The following is a 25,738-nucleotide window of genomic DNA, read 5'->3' on the forward strand; positions in this document are numbered from 1 at the left end:
TTTTTTTTTTTTTTTTTTTTTTTTTGGTACTGGGGATTGAACTCAGGGCTCTCTACCTTTTATTTAGAGATAAGAACTCGCTAACTTGCCTTGGTTGACCTCTGACTTGTGTTCCTCCTGCCTCAACCCTCCAAATCTCTGGAATTACAAGCATGTTGCCACTGAGCTTGGATAAAATAACTGATGTAGATGTCTTTGTCTAGAAAGTCCAATGTCAGGATTTTCTCAGTTTCTATTAATTGCCTTTTCCCCTATGTATAGGCCACAGTTTTTTGTTTCTTGGTATATTCCATAATTTGCACTTTCAGCATTCAACCAGCCAGTTCTTAACTGAGCCTTGACTTTACTTCCTGCTTATACAGCTTCAGGGTCAGCTCTGGGTGAGCATTTAGGGCTTTCTTGGTTGTTTCCTGAATTTGTTTATAGACCTGGGCATGCACATTACCGTCTAGATTTGTAGGAATGTATTGGAACTTTTTAAAGCCCCTATGGACAGCTCATTCCCTGACTTTTCCTTTATACTTTTTAGTTAGACTATTAGTTGCCCCAGCTGATGATGAATCATCTTCTAAGGCAGCCAAAAACAAGTGTCTCTAATTGTTTCAACAAACACTTCTAAGGGAAAAGACTTTTTTGTACTTGGTGAGCTCTGAGCTCCAAGATTTGGTGAACTTGAGTTCCAAGTCAAGTCAGAGACAGCTTTGCAAGTGAGATCTTCCAGGAAACTACTATACAGGTCAAATAATGACAGTTCTCTAAGAATGAAGCTTTGAAAGAATTCCAACCCCATTCCTTCCCTCTGATGACTGCCAGAATTGATTTTCAAAGGTACCATGGAACTAGAGGAGAAATGAGAAGTAGAGAAGTTACAGTGCCACAAAGATTACTGCTTTTATTGACATTCAGCTATTTTTCCCCCTGAGTAAATATTTTCCAGATTGCTACAAGCTCTCTATTAATTTCTGGAGTTTTTGTTTTACATTGTACTGGGGGATTGAACCCCGGAGCACTTTACCATTGAGTACATCTCCAGTCCTTTTTTTTTTTTTTTTTTTTTTTGAGACAGTGTCTTGCTTAGTTGCTGAAACTGGCCTCAAACTTGCAATCCTCCTGTCTCAGCCTCCTGAATCAGTGGGACTATAGGTGTATACCACTGTATCTGGCTAATTTCCAGAGTTTGAAAAAGTTGACTCTGAGCATTTTTTCTAGTTTTCTCATTGCTTTAATGAAGGAGATGATTTTTGGAGCTCTTTGTTCACTAGTTTTACTGATGTTACTCATCACCAATTTAATGACTCATTGTCTTTAGACATAGTTTTTGGTAATCTTCATCAGAGGTGAGGGCAAAACACAGATAGATTAGCGCACATCAAGGCAGTGATGTATCCTGGCCCAGACTCATGAAAGGGAGAAAAAAGCATCCTTATGAGATGCTGCTAGATGATTTTGTGAGACTTTCCACTCAACATCGTCCCCTAAACTTATACTAAATATCCTTGTGGGCATGGGGGTGCATGCCTGTAATCCCAGTGGTTCTGGAGGATAGGAGAATAGGCTGGTTCAAAGCCAGCCTCAGCAAAAAGCGAGGTGCTAAACAACTCAGTCAGATCCTGTCTCTAAATAAAATACAAAATAGGGCTGAGGATGTGGCTCAGTGGTTGAGTGCCTCTGCGTTCAATCCCCAGTACCTCCCCACAAAAAAATCTTTGATCCCCATTTCTTTTGCCCTGGTTCCTAATATATCTGAATCTCACAAGCTCATTTTTATGCTTTCAGAAACCCCTTCACCAGCTTCAACTCACAGCCTATCTTACAGGTAAGTAACTTCTTTTCTTTAGGAATCTGTTCACACTGACATTGCCAGTATCCCTGGGATTACTTCTCCACTAGCCTATACCACTGAAGTTTATAATTTGTTTTGTAAAAAAAAAAAAAAAAAAGGAGAGGTTAATAACATTGTGTTTAATGTACATCAGAATTATTTAATTTGGGTTTCAAACGGGATTCCCCCCCCCCCTGGCCTAAAGGCATTGGCTTTCTTTTACATTAAAAAATTTTTTTTTTTTTGTAGTTGTAGATGGACAGAATGCCTTTATTTCATTTATTTTTATGTGGTGCTAAGTATCGAACCCAGTGCCTCATGCATGCTAGGCAAGCACTCTGCCACTGAGATACAACCCCAGCCCTTGATCTTTCCCTTTTTCTGCTGATGCTTTTATTTCCCCTCTATAGACCTTCATCTGCCTCCTCTGGACAGGGGATTTTGTCTTTCAAACCATATCTAAATGGAGATTCAGGCCACACAAGAGTCCTCACCCCTAACAATTCTGGTAAGTTAAACATTCCCAAAGGAGTGGAGTTTCAACCACTGACACATATACTAAAATGAAGATTTTCCAAGATAACAAGAAATTGAGTTTCATTCCCCAAAGAGCATTGTTTCCAGTTGACTCTAATATATATATAGTTAAGAGTCATTCTAATTCCTATACAATGAATGAATTTTGCCTAAATAGTCCTCACCATGTTACCAGTTGAATCCTACTGTTTAGCCTGGTTGGTCTATAGTATCAAACTGGCTTTTTTGTTATCTTGAACATGCTAACAACTCAATTCTGAGAATTATAACACCAACATGCTTTCTTCTCCTTGTGCTTTTCAGTAAAAGTACTCTACCACCAGCCAGCCCTTTTGATGCCAGCCCATCTTCCATAGTTTGCCTAAATCTTTTCAGTGCCTATCTTTCTACTTACAGTTAAACTCAAACCTCAGGAGGCTGGGGTTGTAGCTCAGTGGTGGAGTGCTTGCCTCGCATGTGTAAGGCACTAGGTTCAATCTTCAGCACCACATAAAAATAAATAAAATATAAAGATATATTTAAAAAATTCGGGGCTTAAATTTGAGAAGTTTTTTTAAAAAATTAAAAGATAAACTCAAATCTCAGATGGCTCTGTCAGTACCCCATCTTCATAGGAAAAGAATGGATTTTGTAACCTACTATTTTTTTTTCCTTTAGTACTGGGTATTGAACCTGGGGGCTTTATCACCAAGTTACATCCCTAGCCCCCCATTTTTTTTCTCCCTTTAATTTTTTGAGACAGGGTCTCACTAAGTTGCTTAGGGCCTCATTGAGTTGCTGAGGTTGGCCTCAAACTTGCACTCCTTCTGTCTCAGTTCCCAAGTTGCTTGGATTATAGGTGTGTGCCTCCATGCCTGGCTGCAACCTACTTCTTAAATTATGTAGCTAATACTCTTTTCCCTTCTGTGTTCCTTTATTAAGAGCTACCAAGATACTTGATCCACAAGTAAAAGTAACTGCTGAGGAACTGCCCAAGTAAGTTGTCTTTCACCATTCCATCCTATCCTTCAGGTCAGAGGGAGAGCAGAACCACACTAGAGAGTCTTCCAGGTTTCCAGCTACCAGTCCTTCAGGTAAGCCTGGCTAGTACAACTTGTTTGTGCATAAAAATTCATATGGTTAGGCCTACACACTAACAACCTCATTCTTGTCTCAGGTTAGAGTAGTACAATGTAACCAGTGGAAAATGACATGGGTTTCAACTGATAAACATCTGTTAACAATTTTCCAGGATAGTCTCAACTTCAAAGGTTCTATCCTATTATGAGATTAGCTTCCTGGTTTGAGTTATTTAATTAAGTCACATAATAGTGAGTATTGAGAAGATTTACTAAGAGGTTTTGGACAGAAAGGACACATTGACATTCCCAGTAGTTCCACAAGAGAATATTTTCAGTGAAATGTGTCTTTCAGGTGAAGGTACTGTTGAACTGGGAAAAACCACATTTATTTCTCCAGAGATAAGTAGAATAATGCCTTATAAATTTATGGGACTGATTCTGATTCAAGCAGCAAAAGGAAATGGGCAGGGTAATGAGAAGTTTGTAAGGGCTCTATTAAATGAAAAGTCCAGTCTTGATTTTTAAATGGATTTTTATAGCTTGGGGTTTAAGGGTATTTAGGTCCTTTTCCACTCCAAGCTCCCAGTGTCCCCAGGGAAAACTCCTGCATACTAAGTCTGGTATATATTTTGTTCCTACAATCTAAAATGCCCTTTATTTCATCAGCAAGAAATTAGGATCTAAGCCTTAAGAGGCAACACTGGGGAAATAATATCCCTCTCTAAGATCCTCACAAATGGAGGGATTAACCTACAAATGGAAAATGACTTAAGAGACCTATAAAACAACTATAAATATATGGTCCTAAATTGGATCTCCATTGAAATAAGCTATTTAAAAAAATTTTATGAGACAGTTGAGGAAAACTAAATATTATTAGAAATTTGAAACCTACTATTTTTTTTTTTCCTTTAGTACTGGGGATTGAACCTGGGGGCTTTATCACCAAGTTACATCCCTAGCCCCCATAACTCTAAAATGTAATTCTACTTTTTTAAAGGATATCCTCTCCTAATTTTCACCTCCAATAAATATCCAGACTAAATATTCACTACCTATTATTAAAACTGTTTCACAAACTCTGTGGGAAAGATTTACCCTGAGACAAATAGTTAATAGAGAGGGGATTTTGTAAAGATAAAAAGGTAGAAGACAAAGTAGACCCAGTATCAAAATTAAACAATTTTTAGCATTGGGTATTTTTTAAGATATGACGACATTGTTATTGTTTTTATTTTATGTAGATACATATGAAATTTTGTATGGTGGGAAGTTAGATGATGTCTGGATTTTGTTTTAATGTAATTTAGTAGAACAGGCAGTGGAAGAGAAATAAAAGATTGACAATGAATTACTTATTGAAGTTGGGGTTTCTTTGTTTTGTTTTTTAATTTTGAGACAGGGTCTAAGCTGCTTAGGGCCTCTATAAATTGTTAAGGATGCTTTCAAACTTGTAATACTTCTGCTTCAGCCTCCCAAGTTGCTAGGATTTCAGCTGTGTGCCTGGCCTAATCTACTTAAAAACTTTAAAAAGTTTTTAAAAATAGTTTTTGGGGCTGGGGTTGTAGCTCAGTGGTAGAGCGCTCACCTAGCACGGGCGAGGCCCTGGGTTCCATCCAACGACAAGTAAAAAGTAAATATTAAAATTTGAAGAAAGTGCATCCTCCCAGAGACATAAGAATTCTACCTTCTTGCTGGGTGTGATGATGCATCCCTGTAATCTCAGCAACTCAGAAGGCTGAGGCAGAATAGCAAGTACAAGGCTAGCTTCAGCAACTTAGTGAGACCCTATCTCAAAATAAAAAAACAGGCTAGGGATGTAGGGAAGTGGCTCAGTGGTAAAGGGCCTCTGGGTTCAATCCGCAATACCAAAAAAAAAAAAAAAATTATTATAAACCATTGAAATACTCAAAGAGAGCTTCATAGGTAGCAACAAAGCCTTGTCACAAAAAATGTACAAATCTGTTTGGAAAGCTTAATCATTATGCAATGGGGAAAAGTCATGGGGGAAGCAACAGGGGTGGTTTATGTCCCAATAAACTTCATGTAATAGCTTAACAGGGTCTTATTAGCCTTTTCTGTTGTTTATAAACACTCAAAATCTGCCTTCTTGTTCTTTGCTGCAGACTCTCTACCAACAGAGGCAGATGGTATTAGCCAGGGAGAGAGAATGGACCACTTCCAGATAAGCCATCAAGGTCTCATCTATACATATTGTTGAAGGATGGACTGTAGTATCCAGTACTCATTAGCAGAGATGACCTTGGAAATGTGCCCCTGTTTTGTTTCCTGGTTTCATTCTGTATCTTATTTCCTTTTGATCTTTATACTTGATATTACCTCTCAGGAAAGTGGTTAGGTCTAAATAAGACTAATGATGTTTCCCCCTGAGAAAGTACATTACTCCTTTCATTTCCTAACAATTTGAAACTAAGGGTATAAAATTAATTTTTGGCATCATGCTTGGAAGTGAGGAGACTGGATAATATATTCATCAACTTGTTTCATTTCTGGATTTCATTTTTTAGCTTTGGGTATATTTTACCATGCCCATGTTATCAAGTACCAACTCTTGTTCTTACCCTATTATGCTTTTCCTATTTTTTGTTTCTCTACACCTATTTACTATTAAATATGTTGATTTTCCTTTGTTAAAATAATTGGAGACACAGATATACAGCTTATTGGAAGATATAGATAATAAAGTAGATGCTCTTTTATGGCTGTTGCAACTCATTATGTTCTGGAATGGTATGGATGAACCAATGGAGTTAACTCCAAGCCTGTTGAATCTGTCACTGCTGAGACCTCAGAAATTTTAATCATTATCATCTGACCACTGGAAAACAACATGTGTGGTGACAGATTCCAACCTACTGCCTTTTAGTTTTTGTTCTTTTAGTTTACCTCAAGTCCTGCCCCTTCAAATAATAAAATGTATACTAAACCTGAACTCTTTTAAAAGCAATGCTGGGGATCAAACTAAAGGCTTCACACATGGTAGGAAAGTGCTCTACTACTTGAGCCACACTCCCAGCCCCTAAATCAGAAATGTTAATGGACTTGGCTCCATTAATCTCTAAACCATAGGCATGGTAAAGTGGAAAAAAGAGAAACAATTTTATTTTTGGCTTTTTTATTATTATTCTAGCAATTTGGGGCTTCCACTCTTATTTTCAGATAGTTAACCCATTGATATCTTTTTGCTTTGTATATGATCCCAACTGAAGAAAATCATTCCAAAACATCAATAATTAATTCAGTTAAGAGAGGGAAAATTCTCTTTGGATGCAAACTGAGCCAAGGAGGTTGGGGTGGGGGTTGGAAAGAAGAAGAAAAATCAGTCTTTGTCAAACTAGACAGGAGCTTGTGTCAAGTTTGTAAAACCAAACCTGGAACTTCCTACCATCCTTCCTTTGAACAGGAGAAATCATCCCCTCTTCTCCATCACTCTATAATGTAATTCTACCTTTTTAAAGGATATCCTCTCCTAATTCTCACCTCCAATAAATATCCAGACTAAATATTCACTACCTATTATTAAAACTTTTTTACAAACTCTGTGGGAAAGATTTACCCTGAGACAAATAGTTAATAATAGAGAGGGGATTTTGTAAAGATAAAAAGGTAGAAGACAAAGCTGTCCCAGTATAAAAAATGAGAACATTTTTACCACCAGTGATTCGGTGATGAAGCAGGTAAAACACAGAGCCATCAAATTGATATAAGAGAGAGTATTTCTGACAAGGCCTGGTACCTATTGAGAATCTTAACTGCATTATACAGAATTTGTGCTCAGAGAGGAAGGAAACAGTACAAGGCAGTCTTATATTCCAGGGAAAATGGTGGGATTGGTGATTCATTAGAAATATTATTTAAATCAGAATTCTTTACCCCTTCTTTCCAGGCCTCCTATATATGTGTAGCTGAGGTCTATTTTCTGTAGTACACTAAGGGAAAAGAATAGCCTATACAAGAACAGGAGACATTTCCTGACCCAGGTTCTTGGCCTCCTCTACATGTGGCTCGAGTACTGGATTATTTGCTGATCCAATCCCTGATTTTGTATACTATGATCATCCTCCTTGGTCCACCCTCAACTTACTACAACCCCATCACCCAACCTGAAGAATACAAAAGCTTTTAAATTCTTTGCCACAAGGTAATTTAAAAAATGTAGTTTCTTTGTTTAAAGTTACTAAAATTTGGTTCATCTTTTAGTAACAGATCTTTTCCTTCCCAAAATCCCTCCCTCGCTCAGTCCTGTATGATCACATAATCCTCCTCCTCATCATCTTCTTCCTCTTCCTCTTCCTCCTCATCTTCCGGCAGTTCCTCTTCTTCCTCTTCCTCTTCTTCATCTAGACAAACTACCACCTCAGCTGGCTCAGGTAATCGAGAGTCAAACCAATCCAGTACCTGCTGGGTGCTAAGTCTTGATGCCTGACTCAGCTGAGGGATATCAATTTCCCGTAGCTGCTGGTGGGCTGCCCAATACTTCTCCAAAGGTCGTATATCCGGTGGGGGTGGGGGAATTGGTAGAGGTGGTGTCTCAGCCCATTCTTTCAAAGAGCGGGTTGATGGTGGTGTAGGAATTGCTGGGTCTTGAAAACTAGGGGCACCAGGTACTGCATTGTCCCGAAACCATTTTAGTTGCCCATGCTTCAAAGCGTAGCGTGTGTCACCAAACCACTGAATGATCTCAGGCCGAGGTAAACCAGTGATCTGTTCCAATTTATGGTAATCCTCACGCCGTGCCCATTGGCACTGTAGAAAAAAGGATTTGAGAATAGCCAGCTGCTCTTTGGTTTTACGCTTAGCCTTTCGTTGGCGTTGCATATCTGGGGAAAGGTAGTCTGTGGAGCCAACCCTACCTGGTACTGAGTTATGCCGTAGCCCTTGAGGCCAGGCTGGCTCCAGATGTGGGGGTAGTGCCTGTTCCTTGGGTGAGTGTGACTGTGGGATACAGCCTAGTGACTGGAGGGGTTTAGAGGTGGCAGTAGCTCCATTAGCCAGTACCCTGAACGAAGAGGAGGTAGAGGAGGAAGAAGGAGTCATACTAGGTGCTGACTCCTCCTTACAACTACTGGCAAGTAATGAGATTGATGGGGGCTTATCCAGAGCACGTGACTGGTGGACAGCTATGGAGTGGTTCCAGGAAGAAGTACCTACACCATGTGAGTAGTCAGGACCACTGCCTGCCAGTTCCTTAGAGAGGCCACTACTTTGAAGATCCTGCCAAAAATCTGACTGGGAGAATGTTCCACTGCCAGGTGTCAAAAGGGACTCCTTTGCTTTCTGGTGACTCAGTGGCAGTGTTGATATATGAGAGAACTCCTCAGGTTCTACCTTCAATCCTTTTATCTGGGGGGGCTCTCTAAAAGTCAGAGGGCCTATTCCAAGACCAACTTGTTCTGAAGGTGGCACTGGAGAAGGTGGCACCTCCTCTGGTGGCCGCCCTGCATGATGAGTAAAAGAGAGAAGGGATTTGAAGTGGAGTTGGTCCCGATGGTATACCACTCGTGCTCGAGTCTCTTCTATTTCTTCAGATGACCAGCTAATGCCACAGCGGAGGCGCTGGGCCATGAACCAAGTCTTGACTTTCTCCATCTGTAGCCCATAACGTAGGCAGAGAAGGGCAATGTCTGCTAGGCTGGGATAGGGAAAGTAGCTGAAGGTTTGTAGCAGGTGTTCATTGCTGTCTAGCTCACTGGTCTGGGCTGCTTGGGTCCACACAAGCTGTAGCTCCTCAGAAATTGGAGGAAGGCAGATGAGCCCTGCTGGTGAGCTAGTAACACTGCTGGCCTCTTTATTAGGAGGCATGGTGGGGTCTGATTTGTGCCCTTCAGAGACAGCTGTAATAAGAAGAGAAACAGCTCAATCACCGAGGCTCCTCTTTTGGCGCATCACTCAATTTCTACCAAACTGTTGGATACCAAACAATTAACTTTCTATCTGCATCATGTTGTATTGCTTTTAAAGTGTTTCAACAATTTCTCGTTAATTTTCAGAACCTTGTGGAGTCATCAGAGAGCTGTTACAATTCCCATTTTTTTAAAGCCCATAGAATTTAAATTATACCAAGTCACATGACTAGTAAGTGTTTCACCAAGACAGAAAAACCATCTATAGAGGTTCAAAAGGAAGAGCTTTTTTTTTTTTTTTGGTGCTGGAGATTGAACCCAGGGGTGCTTAACCACACTGAACCACACCTCAGCCCTTCATATTTTTTGAGACAGGGTCTTACTAAGTTGCTTAGGGTCTTGCTAAATTGCTGAGTCTGGCCTGGAACTTGTTATCCTCCAGAATTGCTGGGGTTACAGGTGTGTACCACCAATGCCCCGTGGAAAGGCTAAAAGTTATTCTTTATCTTTCCAATTCAACTTTGCTTCTGGTAGCTATTCCCCCATCTCTCACCGTCTAAATTCATGGAACAGGTATCACAAAAGGAGACTCAAAAACAAAAGGAACTATTACTCTCCACCTCCTAACAATTTATGATTAAAAAGAGAGGGGGACAGAGAGAGAGAGAATTTTAACATTTATTTATTTTTTCCTTAGTTCTCGGCGGACACAACATCCTTGCCTGTATGTGGCGCTGAGGATCGAACCCGGGCCGCACGCATGCCAGGCGAGCGCGCTACCGCTTGAGCCACATCCCCAGCCCATTATGATTACCTCTTGAATGTAGAGATAGGTTGGGAAAATAACTGATGACTATCTGTAAGGTGTAACAGCATTGTCCTCTGCCCAGCCCCCAGCCATTTCTTTTTCTTTCCCTTCTGGGAGGTGGAGTACCTTCAAGCCCTACACTCAAACCAGAAACCTTTATTATTATTTTCCATCTCAAGTAGGATGATAATATAGAGATCTAGGATAAATGGGGCTCCCTCACCCTGGGTTTAGATCTAGGATAAATGGGGCTCCCTCACCCTGGAAAAGGGAATGTTTCCTTCCCCAAAACAGCCTCTTAACAAAGGTTATCCCCTCCCCCAGCCTTTATCTCTTCCTACAGCTCAGCCTCTCTCCAGGTAGCCTGGAGAGCTCCTTCCCATACTGGCAACCCCCTCCAGGTTGGGCAAAAGGCCACCTGCTGTATCTTTTCAGTTCAGCTTTCTCCTCAACATCTTGTGGACAGGTTCATTATAAATTGTAGCCAGCTCTTACAAAAGATACCCAGCAGAAGCACTGCTCCCAGGGTTAAGGATGTGGGGACTACAGGGATAGCCCCAACTGTGTTTCATTCCTGAAATACCTGCTCAGGTTATTTCCCAGAAAGTTCTGTTGACAATTTTAATTCATTTCCCTATGTGGACTGAGAGATCCTGTAACACATCACCCTTTCCTCTTAGGAGAATCCGACCTGTATTTATAAATATTACTACTATACTACTAATCTGTTAGATTTCTACGTAAATGTTACATGATGAACTGAGAAAATAAATATCAAGTCCAAAAGTTACAACAATATAATATCAGGGATTTTACTTATTATTACTATTATTTTTGAGGTGCTGGGAATTGAACCCAGAGCTCTTGTGTGTGCTGGGCAAGTGCTCTACCACCAAACGACACCCCCAGGCCCGTGGACTTTAAAATTGAAAAAAATTCAGAAGCATTTTTGCACTTGAGGCCATTCCCTTTAATAATTAAATCTAGCAAATTGAATGCCATGCAAATCTTAAAAGCAGTACAGCTTTAATAGTACCTTATGGGGTTAAATGGTAACAGTGTGATACGGCAGGTAAAAACATGAAATCCATTTTGGGGAGAGGGGTTAGGGGTATTGGGAATTGAGCCCAGGCCCTTATGCATGCTAATTATGTGCTCTACCACTGAGCTACACCCCAAGCCCAAGAAAAATGAACTGAGTTTAAATCCCAGTTCTACCACTTTTTCTCTATGTAGAATGAGTTTCTACAATTTCTAAAATTTTAGCTATATGAAATTGATAAAAGTTACTGAAATTGTGAGCCTCGGTTTCCTCATATAAAAAAGAAAAACAATGCTGAATATATGTGAACAGTTAGATATTTTTACCAAGCACCTACTATTGCTAGGCATTATGAATAGAAAGGGGTTAGAGTAACTGTGAAGACCTGGAGGACTGAGGTGTGGCAGTTTTGAGGTTAATTGCCAGCTTCATTACTTCTAGAATGTTGTTTGTCCTTAGGCAAATTATTTAACCACTCTGTAAGCCTTATTTTCTCATCAGAAAAAAAGTTATCTACCTGGAAAGTTTTTGACTAAATTAAAACAAAAAATGCCCTTGACATTATGCCTAGTACAAAGTAAAGGCCCAATACAGTTGAGCTTTTTAAAATTACTTCAGCTTCATGGGTGACTCTGATATAAATTAATGCTCCCCTTGGGAAAATGGGGCAAAGACTGTATTCTTTAAAAATCATGGTTTTTCAGTCTGACTGCAGAATCCAAATTCTAGCTAACAGTGGAGGAAACTACAATTTTAATGATTTTCTTCTTTTTGCAGTGCAGTCTGAGGATCGAACCTAGGGCCTTAACAGATAGGCAAGCAAGCACTGTACCTATGAGCTACATCCCCAGTCCCTATAATTTTACACTTTTTAATATTTTGGAGTTTGGATACAATTTCAGAGTGTATGTTTTTTTTTTTTTAATGTATGAAAAATCACAGTTTTGGGGAGAATTGCTTCCAAAATTTGAATCCATTTTGAATGCCATATGAATTGCTCCACCTTTCCCCTTCTAGTTTCATCCTAGACACTGCTTTATGGCCAGGGGCCAACTGCTATTTAGAAATGTGTCCCCCTCCCCCGGAAACACCATCAAATCCAAGCTGGAAAATACTTTATGATGGCAGTACTTGACATCTTCTTAACCTCTTTTTTGTTCTTTTCCATCAGGACACCCAATTCACACTTTAAATATGAAGAAAATATAGCATAAGTCCTAGGAATAAAGCAGTTTAGTCCTTTGTGAGGATGAGAACTGACATGAGAATATGAGACAGTCACAGCTATAATCCTACAAGGAAGCATTTTGCTTTTTTTTTTTTTTTTTTTAGTTGATAGGCCTTTATTTGCTTATTTATATGTGGTGCTGGGAATCGAACCCAGTGCCTCACATGTATAAGGCAAATGCTCTACCTCTGAGCTACAACTCCAGCCCCTGCATTTTGCTTTTATTCATGTGGTTTGAATACTTCAGATTCTCATAGCATCGGCTTGATATTTAATGTAATATGCACTCATACAAATAACACATACATCCAGTCTTCATTTACATAAAACTCGAGTTATAGAAGAACTCCTGAAATGAAATGGTAGCTTAAATCAAGGCACAGGTATATGGATGGCAATTCCCCAGAAGAATCTGGCTTTAGACTACAAGGAAACTACCACCAGAGTGGCTCATGAGAATTATAACAAGTTGGGCAGACACTATAGTAATCAAAACCACAATTTAAGCCGGGCGCAGTGGCCCATGCCTATAATCCCAATGGCTCCAGAGACTGAGGCAGAAGGATTGCAAGTTCAAAGCCAACCTCAGCAACAGCAAGGCGCTATGCAACTCTGTGACACCCTGTCTCTAAATAAGATACAAAATAGGGCTGGGGAATATGGCTCAGTGGTTGAGTGCCAGAGGTCAATTCCCAGCACATCCTGCCCCCTCAAAAAAAAAAAAAAAAAAAAAATTAGACTCTGTAGTATCTATTCTCATGCCTCCATTTTGGATACAGAAAGGGAAACGAAGCTGGAGAAGGACTCCTAGGGCAGAGGTGTGCTTGTAAGTATCTCTCCTGAATAATCATTACATTTTATTCCTTATTAAATAGACCAGATATGCCCTACTAGTATGTTAAGTCACTAATAAAAAATGCAGAAAGCCCTTCTTTTCCCCTTGGGCTTTTTGCATCCCTGAGCAAATGGCAGAGAAAGGGCTGCATTAACTTAAGCTTCAGTGTTCACACAGTCCTAGGAAAAAAGAGGACTTTGGAACTTTCCTGTTGAACATAGGGTTATGGTTAAAGTGGAAGACAGTTAAAGTGGGAAACTAGATATGATCCTGCTGAATTCCCAAAATCTGTATTCAGAGATTTGAAGTACTACCTTAAAAATGTATTTTGGTAGTTTTAAGGACTTTTCGCGATACTTATATGCTTCTTAACTTTTTGGATCATAAGAATCAAATAAAAGTTACAGATCCTTAGAAAGTTAAAATAACTCCTCCCCCAAAATAAACATTCACATACTCAGGGTTCACTGACAGCCAAGAAGTCAGGTTAAGAATCTCTGCCTTGGGGTTGGGGTTGTGGCTCAGAGGCACAGCGCTTGCCTAACATGCGTGAGGCACTGGATTCAATCCTCAGCACCACGTAAATATAAAATATATTGTGTCCACCTTTAACTAAAAAACAAATATTAAAAAAAAAGAACCTCTGCCTTATGTCTTTCCAACTTTAATAAAAGCATGGTGGCAAACGCTTAGAGATAAACAAGCAGCTTGATGTGCATGAATAGGAAAAGATCCACAAGAATTCCACTTGATTTAGAAGGGTCACAGGGTATTCATAGTATCAGCTGGAGAGAGTGAAAGGGTGTTTAAATGACCTACTGAACTTGTAGGTCATTCAACCAATACCCACAAGTTGTAACTGGGTAGTAGAGGTTAGTAGGCTGCTTTTTAGTGCACCAAAATCATTGATTTCATTCAGTCTGTGCTTGGAACAGCATTGTGACTCCAACAAAACTTCTGTTGCTCAATGTGTGTGTGTGTACATATATACATGAGATAATGTAACTAAACATCACATCATATGATGAAAAATACTACATTAAAAACTGTTCCTATATGGTGCATGCCTGTAATCCTTGCAGTTTGGGCAGCTGAGGCAGGCGGATTGCAAGTTCAAAGCCAGCTTCAGCAAAAGCGAGGCACTAAGCAACTCAGTGAGTCCCTGCCTCTAAATAAAATACAAAATAGGGCTGGGGATGTGGCTCAGTAGTCGAGTGCCCCGAGTTCAATCCCCAATACCAACAATGACAACAACAAAAAAGCTGTTCCTATAGCTGGGCATCCACGTGTAATCCCAGCAAATTGGGAAACTGAGGCAGGAGAATCACAAATTTCAGACCAGCCTCAGCAACTTAGGCCCTAAGCAACTCAGTGAGACTCTGTCAAAATAAAAAATAAAAAGATGTGGTTCAGTGGTTAAGTGCCCCCTAGGTTCAATTCCCAGTACCAAAACAAACAAACAAAAACCCCTATCCTATAAAAAAACTAGGGTCAAGTGCTTTGGAGAGAGATAATACAAGGAGAGTATACATTTAAACACTGATAAGTTAGGAGTAGGCAAGACAACTCTAAAAGACTGGATATGAGACAAACATCTCAAAAGTATTCTTCACTTAGATTGCTTCCTAAGTGTCTAATTTCATGTCACTTAAAGAATCCAAAACTGAAAGTCATAGATGATCAAAGTGTTTAGTTCTCATCCCAGACTGCATCCTAGAATTACCTGGGAAAATTAAAAACCAGGCCACTCTTCTCCCTACTCTGATTTAATTACTCCGGGTTGGGGGTCAGGCATCCATATATTATAAAGTTCTCAGGATGTAGCCAGGTTTGAAGAGTCCCTTGTGTAGTTAATACTAAAAAGGTAATTGGGTACTCCAGTCAGCAGACTTAACACAAAACAGCCTCAGCACTACACCAAAAGGCCTGTGAAACGAATGTACTTTGAATTATAATAATTAAGATATGTATGCATTATTTTTAACTTCCCAACTTTTTCAGTTACTGCCATCTATCTGTCTAATCATATAAAAGGTCTTCAGATGAATGATAAAGGAGGCTCATAGGATAAAAAAAGATCTCCTGATTTGGGCCCAAACGGGTCTCAGCTTTAGTCTTCTTTCAGTTTAGAAGTCTCAGACTAGTACGCAACACCAGGAACCTCTGAGGACTCGGACTCTCAGTTTCCTGGTTGGTTTTCTGACTACAGCTGGGCACGGGAGTAAGAAGGGGCAGCTTCTTCTAAACCTTTCATTCCCAAAGGCCACTGCTCCCTAGAAGTAAATTCAGGTTCTGTACGTGTGTTGAGGTAGTCATGGGGATGGGGTGGGAGGGAAGGCCTGGGAAGGAAACGTTTCTCCTATCCTCCATTTCACAAGCTGTCTAGAAGGCTCTGAACTGGGTCAGAGAACAAAAAGTTGCTACACTTGGGATGGTGAGCCCCAGGAGGCAAGCGAATCTCAATCCTTTCCTCTCCAAGGGCGTCCCAACCCAACCTTCCCCTCCTCCCTACACACCCCCTTCTCCCCCGTTACAACAGGAGGAATCAAAAAGTCCAGAGAAGAAAGCGGAGAGAATCGGACGACTTCGAACCTACTATTCTCCTCGAGGAGAATGGGGCTCTGAGGGTCGGAGATTGTACACCGGCTAGGAAGGGAAGTCCGAGGGGCTGGGGATCACTCACCGCGGTCCAGCCCGGGCGGCGGCTCCCAGCCTCGCACCACGGGCCGGGTGTGGGTGGGTAAGAGGGGAACAGGGCAAGGAGCCTCCAGATGGGAGTGATGCTGCTGCCCCGTGCGGCCTGCTCCGAGCCCACCCGCGCGGAGGGCCAGGACCTGACTGTCCCCCCCACTACCCCCGCCCCAAGAGCGTCCCTGGCCCTGCCCTCCCTGCTCTAGCGACTTGGAGGCGGGGGGAATGGGTGGGGCGGTGCGAAGGTGGCCAGAGTCCTTATTGGCGGTCGCAGGTGGGCGGGCACCAGCGCAGCGCACTGGGCCGGCCATTGGCTGCGTGGATCTCAGCTGAAGTCTGCAATTGGCTACGTGAACCACTGCGGGTTAGCTATTGGATGTGTGAGGCAGGGAAGATGTCCCCCGGTACCAGAGTGCTGTGAATGGTACCCTCCACCTATCCGCACCGGACCTTCTGAGTACGAGCCACTTTCCTCCCAGAAATGTCCCTTGCTAAACTGTCTGGACCACCAGCAACTCCCATTTGTTTCCTCCTGCGGGAAGCCCTCCGCAGATCTTAACATCCCCTTCCCCGGGGTACATGTGAGCTGTGCCTTCCTCAGCAGAGAGCCCAACCGCCGCCAGCAGCGTTGGCTGTAGCGAAGTGTGTAAAGCAACAGGGAACTTATTCTCGAGGTGGATCAGATGTCTTGCCACCCGAAAAAAACGAGCCCAAAGACGGGCCGCTTCCTGGATCAAACTGGCACCAGACAGGTGTCCTCAAGGACGAGGTGCTGGAGCGGTCCTTCTTTGGGACCTACCAAACTCTCAGGCTTCCCTCCCTGTCCTGGTAAAGAAGACCTGGACCTCTGCCTCATATTTAGGTGCCTTGGTTTGCACTATTGAGAGAGGGATGACAATAAAATGAGGTTTTCAATGAAGCATTATCCTTTATAGTATGAAATTCTGGGCCAAAATTTATATATTTAGGATTCACCATCTTCTGACTAAAACGTAGAAGCCATAACTTCAGAAGTGACTCATCTATTCTCATATAGGTCTTTGCAAAAGCCCCATCTTGCCTATTTAGGTCATTTAATAGAAAACTTCAGACTTTGCCCTATATTCTCAGACCTCACAACTTCCCTCTCCTTACATGTCTCCCAAAAACAACCACAAAACTACTTTTCGTTCTTCATTGTTCCACTCAGTCTTAGAGCTCTTTCAGGGTTGCCAGACATCTTAAACTTACCCGCTTCAGCGCTGAGCTTTATTTTCTATTGCTATCCCCTTCTTTTGCCCCTGCCTCCCCAACCCTCCTCATTACATTTGGTAACAATAGCAATTTCTAACAGCCATCCTACTTCCTTCAAACTAATATCTGGCAAAAATATGGGGTAACCAAAAGAAAGACATATACACTCATCTTTAAGGCTAGAAACTCTTGATCCCCTGAGGTTTGATTCAGGATTAGTTGTTTAGAGCGGCAGCCAAAGTGGCCACAGCAAACTTCCAGTTGATTGGCTCACGTGGCCCCAGCAAACTTCCAGCTGATTGGCTCACTGCAGCCCCAGCAAACTTCCAGCTGATTGGCTCCTCTGCGCTAAGCTCATTGGGCTATTTCCCTGCCCTTTCAGAACACGGAGCTGCTCATTGGGGGATCTTTTGGCTCCGCCAATGCGACCCAGCCAATCGGCTTTAAGAGCGGGAAGAGTGCCAGTTGAGCTGCTCGGAGGAAGTGCCCCAGGTGTGCTTGCTAAAAATAAAGTTCGTTGGTGCTTGATAAGTGGCTCCTGAATTGTGCCCAGACTGTGGCAATTAGTGGTATCTAAAAGACTTTCTCCTAAATCACAATTATTTCCGTGATCCATTAGTTCATATGTAATTAAGGGAAAACATTTTAGGTAGCAGCAACTCTGTTACTAGTGGAGAGGTCATTTCCTCATAATCCAAGCATTTTATTAGACTGGATTAACTGGGAAGAATTCGTGCTTGTTTGGCTGGAAAGCTAGGCAGAATTGCCAGTGAGAACTAAGCGCCTGACCTGGAGGGTTTGGTTAAGTCATTCTGGGCATTGCAGTTCATGGGCCTGGCGTTGTAAACGACAGACAACTTTGTCAACTTTCTTTTCTCAAGACACATTCTCAGAGTCAGGAGTGGCAAGAGGGAAGAATTCATTATAGGAAGTCACTCCTCTGATCCAGTTCTGAAGTGCAGACTGAAGCTTCTTTCTTGTGAGTTTCACCCCAATGATTTTTATGCAGGTATTTTTTGTTTTTGTTGTTGTTTTTGTAGTGCAAAAACAATAACATGCATGCTATGCAAGCACTCTTATCACTGAGCAATCTCCCTAGTCCACCCTGTAGATTTAGAAGACTCAGTGGAGAGGGTGGTAAAGTGGACAATAGGAAGAGGTCTAGACTCTAATAATTGAACAGAGGATCCCACCTTTAGCAAGACAATAACCCACCCAGTTTTTCCAGGAATTTGTGCTGAAGAATGAGGATTCATGTCATTCTCAATATAGAGATGTTAATGTCCATCTTCCAAGGCACTGGAGGAGACCCAACAATCTGTTAATGAGGCTGTTAGTTTTTGTAAAATTTTAAATATATTTAAACTGTAATTGATTCAAAGATTGATGTCTCAAAGCCAGGTGTTGTAGTACACACCTGTAATCCCAGAGACTGGGAGGCTGAGGCAGGAGGATTGCAACTTCTAGGCCAGCCTCAGAAACTTAGTAAGGCTTTAAGCAACTTAGTGAGATCCTGTCTCAAAACAAAAAATAAAAAGAGCTGGGGATGTGGCTCATCAATGGTTATGCACCACTGGGTTCAATCCCTGGTACCAAAAAATAAAGATTGATGTCTCTTTCCTTTCTGACTTCCCCTGCATCACATTTCCCCTTTTGTTAGTTGGCAGTAGAGAAGCCATGGACATTTGGGGATTGGCTAAGGAAGCTGAGTTGGGGATACACTTTGGGTTTAGCTGGTATATAACATGGTTTGTAGTTGCTTTTGTGAATACATTATCTGCGTGTAGGTATAGTACTATAGACTGAACTGTGTACCCACTAAGCTCATGTTAAAGTAGTAACCTCCAGTGCCTCAGAATGTAACTATTTGGACATAAGATCTTTAAAAATAAATTAAGTTAAAATGAAGTCTTTAGGGTAGGTTCTAATACAATATGACTGTTGCCCAGAAAAGGAAATTTAGACATAGAAATGTCTAATAAATTAAGTATGTGATAGACCCAACCTGATTTTCTTTTAAAATTGGGAGCCATCTCGCCACAAAGCCATGAAAAGCTAATTTCAGCTTTACTATAAATTACTGTAAATTCTGAACCTGCTTGGAATGCCTGCCCGTGCCTTGAACTCACCCATGCCTGGCTCTCTGGCCAGATAGCAGCCTTCTCTGAAACTTTAGTGACATCTCATAAATATTGGCCTTCCCTGGCCAGATAACGACCCTTTCTGAGGCTCTAATGACCCTCATAAATTCTGATGTTGGGGCCAGCAAAAATGTAAACTACCATTTGTGTTATGCTCATCAGAGTTTTGTTATCTGTAACCCCCCTTTGTGTAACTTGCTAGGCTATAAAGCTGGGCTGCAGGAAAGCTGCAGCTGCTATCTTGTTCCCACGGGGTTTTGGGTGGGAGAGGCAGCCTGGCCGGTTGAAATAATAAGCTTGCTTTAATTTGATTTTAATTAGAGTCAGTGGTCTTTTCTTGCGTCTTGGTCTAACATATGCACAGAGGAAAGATCACATGAAGATGTATGGAAGAGGGCTATCTTCAAGCCAATGCAAGAGGCCTCAGAATAATATCAATACCTTGATGTTGGACTCCTAACCTCCAGAACTGAGGCAACAGATTTCTGTTTAAGCCACTCAGTCTGTGCTGTTTCATTACAGCAGTCCTAGAAAACTAATACATAGCTTCCAAGAATAATGTCATCAATTCAAAGACTCAATTAGTCATTGCAAATTTAAAATACTCCAAAATCTTACATCATATTTCTGAAAGAAATTTCATAGAAACTTTTCCAAGTTTGAAAAAAATCGTGGGCTGGGGATGTGGCTCAAGCGGTAGCGCACTCACCTGGCATGCGTGCGGCCCGGGTTCGATCCTCAGCACCACATACAAAGATGTTGTGTCCACCAAAAACTAAAAAATAAATATTAAAATTCTCTCTCTCTTCTCTCTCTTTAAAAAAAAAAAAAAGAAAAAAAATCCTAAAGGTTTTTGTAACAGTCATTTATAGCTAGGCATGGTGGTTGTAATCTCAACTACAAGGGAGACTGAGGCAGAAAGATTCAAGTTCGAGGTTCTCTGGGCAATTCAGCAAGACCCTGTTTTCAAAAATAAAAAAAGGATCCCAAGATGTAGCTCAATGGTGGAGTGCCCCTGGGTTCAATCCCCAGTGCTGGAAAAAAAATTTAAAAACAACAAAAACCCCACAAAGTGTGAAGATAAAACTTTTCTAAATTTTCAAGAATTTATAAAATGTGATTATGCTAAGAAGACTGAATTTTCTTTTTCCTTTTTTATCCCTTCCCAGTACTGGGGAGTTACCTAGGGGCTTCTGCATGCTAGGCAAATACTGTACCTCTGAGTTACAGCCCCAATCCTTTTTATTTTACTTATTTTTGTGGTACTAGTGATTAAACCTAGGGACACTCTACTACTAATGTGCTACACTCACAGCTCTTTCCCTTTTTTTTGACAGGGCCTTGCTAAATTGTCCAGGATGACCTCGAATTTTCAATCCTCCTGCCTCAGCTTCCCAAGTAGCTGGGATTACAGGCACGTGCCACTGCACCTAGCTTCTTTATAGGAAACTTTATATAATAATGATATGAGCTGGGCACATACCTTTAAGTGGCACATACCTGTAATCCCAGTGGCTTGGGAGGCTGAGGCATAAGGAGGCCCTAAGCAACTCAATGAGACCCTGTCTCTAAATAAAATACAAATAAGGGTTGGGGATGTGGTTCAGTGTCCCTGGGTTCATTCCCCAGAATCGGATTAAAAAAAAAAAAAAGATATGAAAAGGCTATTAAAGAGTGTGTATCTCAAAAAAAGAATTATAGAAAAAAATGTATAGGTTTTCCAGGCAGATAATTTTTTGGCAGATTTTTAAAAATTCCAATTTCTTGAGATCTTTTCTCATTTAAAAAATACTCACACAAGTATTTTTTAAATGAGAAATTTGTGATTTTGTATTTACTTTTTCTTAAAAGGGGCTCCAAAAAAATTGTATCCTCAGGCATCCAGAAAACTGAATCTATCCCTGGTACTATCCAAATGGATATGGTGAGTTTCTATCCCAATTAGGGGAACTGTGCTCCAGCATTCTGTATCTTGACTTCTAGAAAATACTAAAGTAACATGTTACAGGAAGCAAGAGGGCTAACTAGACAGAAGTATGAGTATTAAGAATTTGGGGTATGGGCTGGGGTTGTGGCTCAGTGGTAGAGTGCTCACCTAGTGCGTGAGAGGCCCTGGGTTCAATCCTCAGCACCACATAAAAATAAATAAATGAAAAACAAAGGTATTGTGTACAACTAAAAGAAATTAAAAAAAAAAAGAATTTGGGGTAGACTTAGATTAGCAAAGGCTGCATTGAAGTTGTTTGTGAAAGAAAGGGTTCAGACAAATCTATTGCTAAATTAGGATGTCAGACACCTGGAAAAGAGGTCAGGGCCACAGAACCCCTAGGCAATAAGTTATGGAGAGAACCCCTGAACAGCTCCATACTCACCTCTCCTTGGGTGCCTGCTCCTCATGCTGACTCTTCCCTTCAACATATCTGGTTTCACTTACAATATCCAAGAAAGAGTAGGTGCTCTGCAGTGACATCACAACTTGGCCATTATGATGTAATGAGGAGGCATCTGATTATGCTCCAGCTGGTGCTTCCCTATGAGGAACATTGTTGTCTCATTACCTTGTGAGTAACTGGATTCTTCCATCATTCAGGTGATGTGGGAGTCAATCCTGTTAGAACTTGATCTTTTGTGCAAGTACTTTGATATTTATTTTTATCATTCCATTATGGGTCAGACAGAGGTTCTTGCTTTTCTACATATTTCTCATCCTTTATTTTTGGGTTGCCCTTGATAAGCAAGGGGCTTTAAACTTCCCTTTCAATGTTTAAGGGGCAGAATACAACGCAGATGGCTTCTTAAGGAAGAAGATCCCCAACTCAATAGGAAATAGGGCTTTTCCCAATCTGTTCCCTTTAAACGCACCAGCAGCTGGTGCTGGGTGTCAGCTAGGCCCTGGTGACTTTCTCACCATGCCAAATGGTGGTGGGATCCTGTTGGGCTATCTTATACCAGGGCTGCCCAACTCCTCCATATCTCCTTCCCATTCAACTTATACAGAGCCTATTCTCCAGCAGAATAGGAATAGGAATTTTAAGAAATGAAATGACTTTTAAGAAATGAAAGTAATTTAGAGGGGGTTTTCAGGGAGGGAATCTTGCTCTGAATCCCTTGCTGTCTCAGTCCAAAACAAAAAATACTTCCAAGTACCTCATGTTTTCTTTTCAGATTTCAACTTTATTTCAAATATGAAGTTTTGTACCCAGAAGGAAAGGCAACTGCATGAAGAATTTGAAATGAGGCACAATACTACTGGAATGGGTTTGGGGTGAGAACATTAGTTTTGGGGGGATTTGCATAGCAAATTTTCATTCTTTCCCTGGGTTTGCTATTCAATAGGTGGACTATTCAGTCTCAAGGTCAGTGCTCTTTGGCAGTATCTCCAAAAGAATTCCCAAAGTTGGGGAAACAAGAGCCTTTGTTTTTCTTTGTGCTTGGAAGAGGAAGGGAATGGAAACTAGTAGGAAAAAAATAAAACATTGTTATCTCTTATGAAAAATCTTGGGGCTGTTCCTCAGTCAGGGTGTGTGTGTGTATGTATGTCACACATACATATACATACACATTTTTTTTTTTAATATTTATTGTTTAGTTTTCGGCAGACACAACATCTTTTGTTTTTGTATGTGGTGCTGAGGATCGAACCCGGGTCGCATGCATGCCAGGCGAGGGCGCTACGGCTTGAGCCACATCCCCAGCCCCCACATACGTATTATTTTTTGAGACAGGGTTTCACTAAGTTGCTTAGGGCCTTCTCAGTTGTTGAGACTGGTTTTGAACTTGTGATCTTCCTGCCTCAGCATTCCGAGCTGCTAGGATGTGTACCACCACAGGTGTGTGTCACCACACCTAACTCAGCCTGGTAATATAATATAGTCAGGAAGCTGAGTTAAGCCCATTTTCAGTCACACAAATTTTCTGATCCTGATGAGGTCAGTTCTCATCTCTGGACCTGTGTGCTCCTCTGTAAAGAAGCCTCAACCTAATGGTTTCTAAGATAAGCCTTTCAGGTCTCTGATGTTATAACCTGTATTAACAAGATCCAAAGGAACTCCAGAGAAACACAGGAGTTAGAAGCAAGGGAATGTGGGAATTAAGTTTCATAACTCTATGAAAAAAGTTGATCAGATAGGGCTTATTATGTAGAGAAGTGATGAACTACAATCATAAAGAGAAACAAAGGAACAGAAGGAAGGCTATAGGACAAGTGTAGGACAATTTCTGAGTTCTGGATAAGAAAAGGGACACAGTATTCCTTCCTAGAGGGTTGCTTAAGGATCAACTCCCTGACTTCTCTTGTGGCACTTCCCAGTTCATGGCTACCATGTTATATTCCAAATTGTTCCTGTTCATAAACCATCAGTTTTTAGAGTCTTCACCATAATTGCTTAATGCATAACATATAATAGGGCCCCTGCCCCATGATTCAAACTTTCCCATGTCACTAGCTAGGGAAAGTCACTGGTTGCAGCAGTCTAGGGTGTACCCTTCTGTGCTTACCCTTCTGTGTAAGAAATATGGATGGGACTTGATGGAAAGGGCATATTGCCTAATATTGGTAGCTCAACCCAAGGTGAGGAAAAGCCAGCCTATAGGGACATATCCTGGAACAGTAGTACATACCAAAAGGACCAGGCATACAAAAGTCTCTCAAGGTATTTGTTTCTTCCCTATTTTACAAGGCTTGGTGGTACTGTTAGTTGTTTAAGTCCATATTTAAAATATGAAGCACCCATTATGCATGTGTGCAAGGAGGCTCAGCCCAGGCCCCCATCTTGGGGCAACAATAGGGAAAACTGTCAGCTTACTCCCAAGCCCTGCAACAGTTTAATATGGGAAGAACTGGAAGAATCTCATTTTTTTTTTTTTCGTTGTGGTGCTGGGGATTGAACCCAGGGCCTTGGTGCATGTGAGGCAAGCACTCTACCGACTGTTATATCTCCAGCTCCAGATTCACATGTTATTCTATAAAGCTGAGAACAGACCTATGACTGAGCCACTGATTCTTTCAGAGAAAGAGCTCAAGGGATTAGGATTATCCCTAGTTCCTTTTCTCTGATCAGAGTTGGCATTTTATCCACTTAGTAATACTAGAGATCCCAGTGAGCCCAGGCCCACACCCTAGCTGAGGACCTTTCTAATGGAAACACCAGGGAATTGACCTTCAAGGCTAGTGGAAAAGGAGAGGTGGTGGCACATTAACAAGTATGGAGGATTGGCGACAGCCAATGTACAAGAGAATCCCAATGTACAAAAAGGGTGGAGTATGAACAGGTTTCCAACTTTTCTAGCACACGGATGGGTCCTTGTTGATCCTGCAGATCTGGCATAGGAGATAGCAGCAAATTCCTGGGAGGAACAGATGAAGCCTGGGGCTCTTAATATCTTCTCCAAGTCAGTTCAGGGAAATGGGAAGATGGGAAAGCAGAGCACAATCAGGAATTATGTTTTTTTCTTATTAAGAGATGACATAGCAATATTTTTAATTTTGTCTTTTTTAAAGAATAATAATGCAGGGAACGGGTTGTGGCTCAGTGGTAGAGCACTTGCCTAGCATGCATGAGGCACTGGGTTCATCCCCAGTACCACATAAAAATAAAGAAATAAAATAAAGGTATTGTGTCCATCTACAACTAAAAAAAAAAAAAATAAGAATGCAATATCATGGTTATGTACATGGGCTCTGCAGATTTCTTGGGTTCACAATTCATGTACTAGCTGTTTTTTTTTGTTTGTTTGTTTGTTTGTTTTTGGTACTAGGGATTGAATCCAGGAGCACTTTACCACTGATCTATATCCCCTGTCCTTTTTATTTTAAAACAGGGTCTCATTAAATTTCAGAGGCTAGCCTTGAATGTGCAATCCTCCTGTTTCAGCCTCCTGAGTCACTGGGATTATGGAGTGTGCCGCTGCACCCTGCTTAGCTATGAGATCTTGAACAAGACGAGAGTTTCTCCAGGGCTTATCTTTAATAGAAGAGGAATAATGATAATACTCAGGATTATTTTGAGCATGCACGTAAAACAGATTTTAGCAGATAAATGTTAAGAAAATGGGCTATTACTACTGTTAATGTGATATAACGGTAACACATACAAGTCAGGCAAGACATTATTAGACAATGAACCTCAACCCAGACTTCCTGGGTTCTCATTGATGATTAAACCGTGCATTGCTTGGTGACTTCCAGTAATTTCTTTCTTCACTTTGCTGGAACTCTGACCTGAGGTTGACCTATAAGATACATGAAATTCTTTTTTTCCCCACTAGATTATGATGATTTGCTTGAGTAAAGATCCAGAGTTCCTTTCTTGCCTCAAAGGATTAAGGCTGTGAACAGTAAAAGCATTTAAACAAATCCCATATTTTATTTTGAATACATGTGTGGGCACATGTACATGTCCCCTTCACTCAGAGTCACAGAATAAGGGGAGACAGAAGTTTTTGAGAAATTAGTAATGAAAAAGGATGTGGGAAGC

General features: G+C 41.1%; 2 protein-coding genes across 4 annotated transcripts in view; one reads left to right on the plus strand and one right to left on the minus strand.

Annotated features, from left to right (window-relative positions):
- The window catches only part of Rnf212b (ring finger protein 212B), a 145,435-nt gene extending 139,743 nt beyond the window's left edge, over nucleotides 1-5,692 (plus strand). Inside the window, exons 13-16 of the mRNA XM_077800278.1 lie at nucleotides 1,777-1,816; nucleotides 2,233-2,330; nucleotides 3,371-3,432; nucleotides 5,547-5,692. Coding sequence (XP_077656404.1) covers nucleotides 1,777-1,816; nucleotides 2,233-2,330; nucleotides 3,371-3,432; nucleotides 5,547-5,609 — 263 coding nt within the window. The 3' untranslated portion in view covers nucleotides 5,610-5,692. The remainder of the gene's footprint in view (nucleotides 1-1,776; nucleotides 1,817-2,232; nucleotides 2,331-3,370; nucleotides 3,433-5,546) is intronic.
- Nucleotides 5,693-6,557: 865 nt separating this feature from the next.
- On the minus strand, nucleotides 6,558-21,722 carry Homez (homeobox and leucine zipper encoding). 3 transcript variants are annotated; one of them, XM_026406093.2, is made up of 3 exons: nucleotides 21,635-21,722; nucleotides 19,972-20,037; nucleotides 6,558-9,275 (listed from the first exon to the last, which is right to left on the minus strand). In XM_026406093.2, exons 1-3 carry the CDS (start codon nucleotides 21,678-21,680, stop codon nucleotides 7,678-7,680), a joined length of 1,710 nt encoding a protein of 569 aa, XP_026261878.2. In that variant the 5' UTR covers nucleotides 21,681-21,722; the 3' UTR covers nucleotides 6,558-7,677. The 3 variants fall into 3 exon arrangements, with proteins under 3 accessions (XP_026261878.2, XP_026261875.2, XP_026261879.2); XM_026406090.2 differs by lacking the exon at nucleotides 19,972-20,037 and having other exon boundaries at nucleotides 21,635-21,712; XM_026406094.2 differs by lacking the exons at nucleotides 19,972-20,037; nucleotides 21,635-21,722 and adding an exon at nucleotides 15,881-16,037.
- Nucleotides 21,723-25,738: the final 4,016 nt, after the last annotated feature.

The sequence above is a fragment of the Urocitellus parryii genome, chromosome 6, assembly GCF_045843805.1.
Source record: "Urocitellus parryii isolate mUroPar1 chromosome 6, mUroPar1.hap1, whole genome shotgun sequence".
Lineage (NCBI taxonomy): Eukaryota > Metazoa > Chordata > Mammalia > Rodentia > Sciuridae > Urocitellus > Urocitellus parryii.